The sequence below is a fragment of the Eptatretus burgeri genome, chromosome 12, assembly GCF_056783735.1.
Source record: "Eptatretus burgeri isolate ZD-2024b chromosome 12, Ebu_testis_v1, whole genome shotgun sequence".
In the NCBI taxonomy this organism is placed as follows: Eukaryota; Metazoa; Chordata; class Myxini; order Myxiniformes; family Myxinidae; genus Eptatretus; species Eptatretus burgeri.
Window position 1 is genome coordinate 80,900,163 of NC_140972.1, and position 10,732 is coordinate 80,910,894.

General features: G+C 44.3%; 1 protein-coding gene across 3 annotated transcripts in view; it reads right to left on the bottom strand.

Annotated features, from left to right (window-relative positions):
* The window catches only part of USP3 (ubiquitin specific peptidase 3), a 111,428-nt gene extending 105,003 nt beyond the window's left edge, over positions 1 to 6,425 (bottom strand). For 2 of the 3 annotated variants that reach the window (XM_085848681.1, XM_085848680.1), the window contains exon 1: positions 6,026 to 6,419. In XM_085848681.1, coding sequence (XP_085704807.1) covers positions 6,026 to 6,116 — 91 coding nt within the window. In that variant the 5' untranslated portion in view covers positions 6,117 to 6,419. Of the gene's footprint in view, positions 1 to 6,025 lie in introns of all 3 variants that reach the window. The other variant, XM_085848682.1, reaches the window with a different exon arrangement.
* Positions 6,426 to 10,732: the final 4,307 nt, after the last annotated feature.

Genomic DNA, 10,732 nt, shown 5'->3' on the forward strand with positions numbered 1-10,732 from the left:
AAAATCTCATTTTTACTTTACTTGATTATATATATATATATACACACACATATTTATATAGTTAAGGATTCAGCGACGGAGGGATTCTCAACCTACTCCAGCCGTCTCCGGGATCTACAACGCCGGCCGGCTCAGCACAGGCCAAGGGTCACGCGTCTTCAATCGCGATACCAACGTAATCCTGAACCTTGCCAGTTGGGGAAATAGAACCCCCGGTTACAGATTGGTTGTGTCAGATGCCGAGCGTTTTCTGCCAGTCTGTAACCATTTTGGTTTTATATGCCAATCGAACGGATCGTTCCTCGACGCGACACAAATTAATCCATAGTGGATACTTCATACGAATTAACCAGATTTATTGGGGAACATCGGGGATCACAACACAAGCAAAATTCACGACAATGTTTTTATTAACAATCCTCAACCCGTTCTTAACTAGGGAACCATGGACTACAGGTTTTGAGGGGGTCGCTACCGAAATATGTCTTAAACAACGTGCAGACAAAGACAGCTAGACAGACAGCATGCATGCAAGACAAGACAGAGTACTTGGTGATGTCTCATGGACGAGAGGACAGTGTCAAAAGCAGGAATGTCGCTCGCAACAGGCAGATGTCCACGGATTCAAACTCACAGCTCGAACGCGCCGCGTGGGCAAGATGGCGGCGCCGTACTCTTCCTTCTCAAGGCGCCGCGTGCACACTCCCTCCTCAGCGCGTTCCGGCCCCGTGCAATGTCGACGATGGGCCTCAGCCGATCTCTCTCAAGGTCCAGATTACAAATCCAGGCCTGGCCTGTTCACCAGACAAGGCCCAAATCAAGGTGCCGGGCTCCAGCAAGCAGATCGGCAAACGTATCGAGCCGTTGGTGTCAGCAGGGACCGTCAGAGGCTCCGGCGTCTCCTCTCCTGCCTTCCCGCCTCGAAGCCCGACTTCCCAACTACGTCCTCTCAGTTTCTCTCTCTGTCAAATCACCTTTTCTTTCCTTAGAGTCAGTTGCCGATTCGACGTGCAGGCAGCCTCCCTTACGTTTGCTCGCTTCGAAGCCCCTGCTCATCCAGCAGACCGTGACTCGACACTCGTTGTGTCTCTGTTGCCCTCCCTGCCTGTCTTTCAGCTCGTTCCTCACGAAAAACAGACAGCTGTCCCGTGTACAGGCAATCGGCGCCACCACGGCGCTCACAGTTTCACCAGTCTCTTTTCGTTCACTCCTTCGACACACGCGCCCGCCTCTCGGTGAAGCCGACAAACTCCTCCCCTTCACATCACTTCATCTTTTTAGCCACACCCCTTCAGCCGACTGGGCGGGGCCTATCGTCAGTGATGAGGAAGAAGAAGAGGGAGCCCTCGTTCCTCACCACACAAACAATAAACAGCCTCTCACACCTCCCGACACACATATAACATCCATTTTACCAAACAACCCATCTATATGTATGCATTTAATGGTCCAATAAGGGCCATTTCCGTAACAATATTATATATATATAGATACATATATACTGTATATAATCATGCAAACAAACATTATATACATTCATGGTTCATGGACAGAGAGACGGACAGACATGTTTATTTTTTTTATAAATCTGTCCCTCACAACTATCATTTATTGAACAGAAACAGCCATTCTTATAGCATTACGATAACATTTAAAGGAATTTGTGAATTACACCAATTCTACCACACCCTATACCCAACTTTATTTTGATTACAAACCTCAAAATAGTTGTTTACCCAAAGTAACTTGAAAGCAATTGATAAATTTTCCAACTGCCCAGATCATCAGCTCCACGCTCAATTCTTCATAAAGATTTTAAACAGTCTCCAAACATCGGGTACAAAACCTCAGTCTTGGTTTGACATCAATAAATCCACAATCTCAGCTGCATCGACACAGTTAACCCAGCAATGCAACCTCAGCATTTTAATTTATATTTATACTAATAGCCTTACCTGTAGATGTTTACCTTCCTTGGAAGTGAGTTTCGTCATCTATCTGTCGATATAAAACAATATGTGTTTGTGTATTTGTCTGTCCCCCTTCATAAAGACGATTTACGAAGGGTTTTAAAGGTAATTGTTTTAACACAACTGTGTTCACAACATTCTATTTCTCAAAAAATAAAAATAAAAATTGAAAAACATTTTTCATAAAAGAGTAATTACGTGTCTTGTTTTGAAATTATCGATGGTGACTTGCAACCGGGCCTCATGGGCGGTGTACAGATGCATTTTCTTAAATAACAATAACTGCATGGCGCATGGAGGTGAAATTCTCTGCACATGATGTGCAACGCGTGCAGAGTAAAACGAGCGTTCATTTACGGACGTAGGATGTCTAATAAATAAAGAAAATATAAGCACATCTGATGCGAGGCCGAGGCTTCAGACTTTGGCATTCTCATAAGGGTGAACCGTCTAAACGTAATGTCCCAGAAGAAAAGGAAAATATGACCTCATTTGTACATGAAGTGTTTTAAAACAACTTTTTTTCTTGCTGTGAATTGAAACATATCTTACAACGTCCTTGACTATTTTGAATAAAGCAATTCCAACCCATCATATTTTTGATGGGCCTTTCCTGGTATGAGATATATATCCATCCATCCATTAGGACCATACTCTGTGCAGAGTGTTGGTGCCGCCGAAGCAGTCTCCTTGGCTATTGGGAACAATCTTGGACGGGTCGCCACTCCGACACAGTATACCAGTATGCTGGCACTCATTTTGCCGACCTCGGAAGGATGACAGGCAGAGTCAACCCCACCTGGTGTTAATTCAACAGCTGAGCGGGATTTGAACTCAGGACCCTCAGATCCCAAGCCCACTACCCTAACCATTAAGCCAACACCAGGCAGATATATATATATATATATATATATATATATATATATATATATATATATATATATATATATATATATATATATATATATATATATATATATATATATATATATATATATATATATATATATATACACACACACACACACACACACTAGCCAAACCCACGGTCTGCATGAAGTTTCGAAAGTGAGGGTTCATTCGGACGTCAATATATCCAGTGTTCACAATGTGATTTATCTAATTTCTTTAAATACAATGTTTCTTGATACATTTTTTGTGTCAAATTCACCTTCTGAGGTAGTCAGCATGTGCAGAAGAGGGTTTTACATTGCAGACGCTGTTTTCTCGGAGTGGCATTACGCCTCTCAGCGGTGACGGTCTGTAGACCACAGACGCAATGACGTCAGCGAATGACCAATGATGTCATGACGTCATTACGCCTCTCAGCGGTGACGTCACACGTCGCCATGCAAACAAATGTAAAAATTAGAAAATCGCCCAAAATTCCCAAACCTGTCCGTCTGGCGCGATCTCATATAGCCTATGCTGTTCATTAGACCACAGAGCACCTGCATGCCGAAAGTGGCAACAATCCGTCTGGCAGTTTCGGAGGAGAAACGTCAAATTATGCACAGACGTTAACAGAAATTATATATATACATATGCATATACATATACATATACATATACATATACATATACATATACATATACATATACATATACATATACATATACATATACATATACATATACATATACATATATGGCTAAGCCTGGTGTTGGCGCAGTGGTTAGGGCAGCGGCTTGGGATCCAAAAGGTCCTGAGTTCAAGCCCCGTTGGGCCACTGAATTAATACACCAGGGGGTTGACTCAGCCTGTCATCCTTTGGAGGTCGGCGAAATGAGTACCAGTGTACTGGGCAGGTGTATACCCCGGTTAAAATAGGTGTACCATATCCCTGTGTCGTAAGAGGCGACCAGGGTTGCATCAGGAAGGGCATCCGGCGTAAAACATGTGCCAAATCACTATGCGGATCATACGGATGATCCGCTGTGGCGACCCCTAACGGGAGCAGCCGAAAGAAGAAGAAGAAGATATATCACATACATATGCAGGCTGTCTATCCCACCTTGAACCATAGAAACGCTCTTCAAGAAGAGAAAAAGTATGAAGTAAAAGTTGTTTCAAATTAATCCAAAACCCCGTGAAAATTGTAATTTTTTCAAGCAGGCGAAACATTGAACCTGGGCAGTGTATCGGCAACAGACCGCTGCCCCGATCACTCCCAAATTTGTTTTTTTTCATTTTGTTAAGAAATATATAGTGACCTCCCGTTTTTGAGCTCTTTCAACCAATGCAAGAAAAAAAAAAAGTTCCTTTTTTTTCACATCATGGTATTTTTTTTTTTACGCATTACTCATATCCTTATAATGCTCATCTTACGCACCATCATAGCACAATGCACTGTAATAAATAATACAGACTATCGTACCTCAGCAGGAAGCACATCATACACAGCTTATCTTGAAGATCACATGTACATAACCCAGCATGTCCATCAACAAACTAGTAACACTAAACAAACACCCACTACATGTGCATGGAAACATTTTTTTGCCACCAGCCCCCCCCCCAGAAACAATTGTTTGTCACCAGCCCCCCCAGAAACAATTGTTTGTCACCAGCCCCACCCCCAGAAACAATTGTTTGTCACCAGCCCCACCCCCAGAAACAATTGTCACCAGCCCCCCTTGGAAACAATTGTTTGTCACCAGCCCCCCCAGAAACAATTGTTTGTCACCAGCCCCACCCCGGAAACAATTGTCACCAGCCCCCCCCCAGAAACAATTGTCACCAGCTCCCCCCGGAAACAATTGTTTGTCACCAGCCCCACCCCCGGAAACAATTGTCACCAGCCCCCCTTGGAAACAATTGTTTGTCACTAGCCCCACCCCTGGAAACAATTGTCACCAGCTCCCCCGGAAACAATTGTCACCAGCCCCACCCCCGGAAACAATTGTTTGTCACCAGCCCCCCCAGAAACAATTGTTTGTCACCAGCCCCCCAGAAACAATTGTTTGTCACCAGCCCCACCCCCGGAAACAATTGTCACCAGCTCCCCCGGAAACAATTGTTTGTCACCAGCCCCACCCCCCCCAGAAACAATTGTCACCAGCCCCCTTGGAAACAATTGTTTGTCACTAGCCCCACCCCTGGAAACAATTGTCACCAGCTCCCCCGGAAACAATTGTCACCAGCCCCACCCCGGAAACAATTGTTTGTCACCAGCCCCCCAGAAACAATTGTTTGTCACCAGCCCCCCAGAAACAATTGTTTGTCACCAGCCCCCAGAAACAATTGTTTGTCACCAGCCCCCCAGAAACAATTGTTTGTCACCAGCCCCCGAAACAATTGTTTGTCACCAGCCCCCCCTGGAAACAATTGTTTGTCACCAGCCCCCCCCTATGTATATCACATACTCTTCTGTTTGCAGCATTGACAGAGGCAGACAAACAGCCAATGTCGTGACTCGTGAGGTCAAGTGGCATTAATCGGTGATCCACAAGTCAAAAGGAAGCGCCGGCCATGCGAGGCCGACACACAAACAGTCGGAAACAAAGGAAAATCCTCCAAAGGCGTGACGTGTGTGTGTGTACTGTCCCGGGCAGAAGGAAAACTCCTTCATCTCGTTTCATTCTCTTACTCATTCCATCTTATAAACGGCTCGACTTTCACATTGATTGATTTATTTATTTTAATACCTCACCGTCACTCTTCCTGGGAACTAAAGGCGATCAATTGACAAGGCAAAGACTTTGGATGTCACGTGACACTGAAGAAAGAATTATAACCCCCCCACCCCCCAAAAAAAAAAAATTCAATCAATCAATCAATGTCTGAGGAAATATTGTCTTCTTTTATTATGAAGAACACCTTTTAAAATGGTATTCTATAAACGTTACAAAATAGTAAATTGATGTTGTTAAAAAAAAAAAAAAAAACCAAACGATCCTTTAATCAGTCCTTTCATTCTATCAATTTCATTTCCTTCGTTTTTCCACAAAAGGTGCCCCCTCGGTTGTTATTTATTATTTATTCATCAACAGTGCGAGTGATGTGAACCCGGGTAAAGGGCTGCGGGCGGTCGGCCGGTCGGGCGGCGTCTCACCGCTGCAGCACCACGACGAGGGTCCACCGTGTGGGAGGGACCTGCGTTCACTCTCCGCGGGCACGCAAACCATCAGATGCGGACACTCCATGCGAACGGTCCGGTCACCTCAATCCGGCCCAGCTTGATGAACGCACGGCCCACGTACTGTGCGTGCGTGTTTGTCCCACTGAAACGTACGTGCGGTTCAACGCCAAAAATGGAGCGTCGGCGACAAACGCTTTCGATCGCTCGTCTCCGTTTAAGGAGCAGTTCCGCTGCTGCGTGCACCAACCCGAAAAAAAACCTCCAAAACCACTTACAAGAGCGCTGTACCAACAACACGTACGTTGGGCCGAAGACAAAGCAGAGCCGTCTTTAAATCCCTATAACTTCCGCCTGACGTCACGCTCACACCACGTGACATCTCGGTATCACTCAATAACCGTCATTATCATGTAATTTTTTTTTTCTGCTTCGGATATACACTAAAGACTTTGAAATGTTCATTCATTTCAAATTATATTGAATAAATAAAATGTTTAGTGAATAAACGCTGCTGATCCTTGAAAGGATAACTCCACCAGTTTTAGTAGCACTGCCGCGAACTACACTGTCGTTGCTGTCATAAACGGCATAAATACATAAAAACTTATCTTTTGTCCACCATCGTGTCTTTCGTTACATAAGTGTGCAAAATAAGTGAACAAAAAATAAGAGCCCAATTTTGTTTATGTTTCAGTAACATCCTGTGATACCGAATTGGTGACGTCATACACTCGGACACGATGTTTCTTCCAGATTCCAGAGGAAGGATGATGTGTCGTGAAACAAGGAGTGGTGGCGATTTACCTGAAAGACGGTATCGAAGGATCCTGAACAAATTTAGACGAGGGGGGAAGTTTTAAGAGTCATTATGGATTTAATATCAAGAAAGGAGAGACTATGCTTCTGTTTGGCTGTGTGTACAGGAGTCCAACAAGCTTTAATAATCACGAGCCAAAGCCGCGCTCAGACGTAATGACGTCAGCGAATGACCGATGACGTCATGACGTCCTTACGCCCCTCTCAGCGGTGACGTCACACGTCGCCATGCAAACGAATGTAAAACGAAAAGTGTTTATTCTGCTTCAGAGTTGAAGGTTGACTATTTGCCACGATGTGCGATGCACTCTTACAGGTACGAAGTTTCTTTCAGTCCAGGTCACAGTACTGTACTGAGAAAAACGTGACGCGACCGCGAGGAGGAGCACAAAATTGGTCCTTCAGTATTAATATATAGAATCTTCTACCTATAATTCCAGCTGTGTGCGTGCGGCATGCGTGCGTGTGAGACCGCTGTTTCTCGACAACCACTGGTCTGATCTAATTGAAACTTGCCAGGTATATTACTGGGGACCTGAGGATGTGCCTTTTCAATGTTTGATATTAATCGGATAAATGGTTCCCAAGTTATGGCCATTTATTTACCAACCAATGACAGGACACATTGCTGCGTAGGCATGGCCGTTGGGGATGGAATCCTCAGCCGCGTTCCCCATTACGGGTTAAAACGTACACGGACTTCCGCATAGTGATGACTTACTGTATTCTAATAATTTCTCGATTTCTTATGCGCATTTATAGATAAACACAATGCCCCAATCTAGTGGTCGTTTACCGGCCTGTGTGGTTGTTTGAAAGTTTATTTGTCGTTTTTTTTTTTTTTGCACGTACGGCCACGCACTATTAATAATAATGTCAACAATAAAGAACTGTGTACACTGTTGGAGAACGCAAGCAGACTGAACTACACAGAGTTAATTGTGGAAGGAGATTCCAAATACAGAGAGATAAATTGGCAACTGAATAACATCAGAGGAACTGGTTCTAATGCAAGACATTCTTTCTTTGACTGTGTAAATGACCTATTTCTTCATCAACATTTACGTCAACCAACAAGATATAGAGATGGGCAAACTCCCATCCTCCTGGACTTGGTGTTGACTAACAAGGAAGAGGTGATATCCGGGATGGAAATTGGTCCGCCCTTGGGCAAGAGTGATCACGTGACATTTTTTTTTTTTAATCTCAGATGACAGTCCAGTCATAGAATGAGGAGGAGGGACAAATCAGGAACTACTATACCTAGTAGATTACGTCAAGATGAGACGAAAGTTGATAGAGGTTGACTGGGATCAAGAACTACTGGGGTATATTCGAAGGCACCATTCAGAATTGTGTCGAGGACTACATCTCCTTGAGAAAGAAGATGACTCAGAAACTGCCACAGTGGATGAGCAAAGCAGCTCTTGAGTCGGTGAAGGAGAAACGAAGGTGTTGGGACAGATATCTAAATCGCAGAAACAATGAAAGCAAACATGGATGGGAGGACTACACGAAAGCTAGAAACATAGCAACCTCAACAATTAGAGGACTGATTAGATGTGTTCCGGACCTCAATTAATGTTAACTCCCAACCGCCTTTCTTCTAGTCAAAATACTGAATTAGTACTGGAAATATTGTGCTTGTCCGAGTCCATGTAGAAATCAATAACACCTTTATTGGCCACAGAGACGTACGTACCAGCTCTACATACCAAGCACTCTGCTTCCCATTCTTCTCGACTACTTGAAAAACATGGGAATTTTTCTTTAGTTCTGCAGTGAATTTACACTTTTGTTTTGGTATTGTGAAGAGTTCTTGAAGAAAATCTAACAAGTGTGCATGGTACTGACTCAAAAATGACAATGAATTGAGGATTGAGCTGTGTCTGTCTCTCTGTCTCTGTCTCTCTCTCTCTCCCCCCTCCAGGAAGTGGACACGTGAGTGTCGATGTTCAAACGTACATTATGCCATGTCGGAGCAGTACAGACTTATACCAAACTGTTATGGTCCAAACATTACATAACCACATTTTATCACCATAAGAAAATGTACAAAAATGGTTTAACCATTCAAATATTGTAAAACAACAAAGTATCCCAAATCCAAAAATATATCTTTGAAAATGCAAAAGCAAAAAAACATGACAAAATCCCGGACATTTTTCGGTATTTTAAAAACCCGGCCAGATGGAGACAGAGATTAAAAAAAAAATAATTAAAAACAGAGACTACACCAACTACTCATTTCTGAAAAGTTTGGTGACACAAAACCCTCTCAGCTTTTGCAAAGAATGAGACAGCTGTTTGGGGACAATACATATAGTACTGCAGCATAGCAAACCAATTGTTCGACTTTTCATAAAAGCACCAAAATTGGTAGATATGTTGACTAATGTATTCTGAACAATTCTGGATATGGAGCCACTCGAGATTTTGCCTTGGTCAGCTTTGGCGGCCATTTTCCAAAATGACCGCCATTCTACTTTAACAACATGGGATATCTGTCATTGTTATTCTCTTTGTAGGTTTCTCAGAGGTGATAAATACTCCATGAGATGTGCATTTACAAAGGAAAACAATACAAATGTCATTTGTGTTGATTTATTATATTTCCAACCATTGTATTGGGGAAAAATGGTCATTTTTATGGGGAAATCCATTTTCGCACACAGGATGTGACAGGTTCAGAAGTATCTTGTTGTGGTGGTGGTAGTGGTGGAAGTAGTGTTGTAATTGGAAGTGCTGAGCACCGCAGCCATACCAGGAAACTGGCAGAGTTTCCTACTTGTCGACGCAAACAAGGTGGAGCTCTTCACCTTCCTGTCCGATGTGCTGGTGCAGTCCTTCCATGACGAGGCAAAGGAGCTGGTAGTCACTGATGGTGAAGCAGTCATCTGCCTTCCAAGGCAGGAAGATGAAAGCTCTCTGGCTCCATGTGGTCAATAAGAGGCGGACACTCGCATCATGCTACATGTGGCCCATGCTGCAGAACATGACCACCGTCGGATTCAAGTTCGAACCGTAGACACCGACATCGTCGTCTTGGCGGTGATGGTAGCCCAGGCACTACCATGCGTGGATGAACTCTGGATTGCCTTTGGGACGGGCAAGAACTACCGCTACATCCCTGCCCATGAAATAGCTGCCTCCCTCGGTCCACAGAAGGTACGTGCCCTCCCTGTCTTCCACGCCATGACCGGATGTGACAAGGTATCAGCATTCGTGGGGCATGGGAAGAAATCTGCCTGGGCCACATGGAACTCGTTTCCCGAACTGACAGATTCCCTTGTAACCGTGACCACCATGCCAGTCAACATCCAGGATGACACAATGCACTGCATTGAAAGGTTTGTGGTGCTCCTCTATGACCGCACCAGTCCATATACGGACGTCAACGAGTCCAGAAAGAAACTCTTCACCAAGAGGAACTCCGTCCAGCGCATCCCACCTACCTACGATGCTTTGGAACAGCATGTGAAGAGATCAGTCTTCCAGGGTGGCTATGTCTGGGGGCAGGTCTTGGTTCCTCAACCCGTGCTTCCATCACTAACAAGCTGGGGCTGGCGGCAAACAGAGGATGGGTCCTATGAACCGCTCTGGACCACACTCCCTGAGGCTTCAAAAAGCTGCTTCGAACTGGTGTCGTGCGGCTGCAAAAAAGGCTGTAGAAACCGCTGCAAATGCAAGAAGGCGAATCTACAATGCACTGGACTGTGTGCTTGTGAATAGAAGGAGAATGCCAGTAGGACAGACGCAGTAGACACAGACTGAGATATCGGCCTAGCTTAGAATGTGCAAATACAAAGTCGCATTGCTTGTAAAAGTGTTGACTTCTTGATCCAGAGCCAGTACACTTGAGCT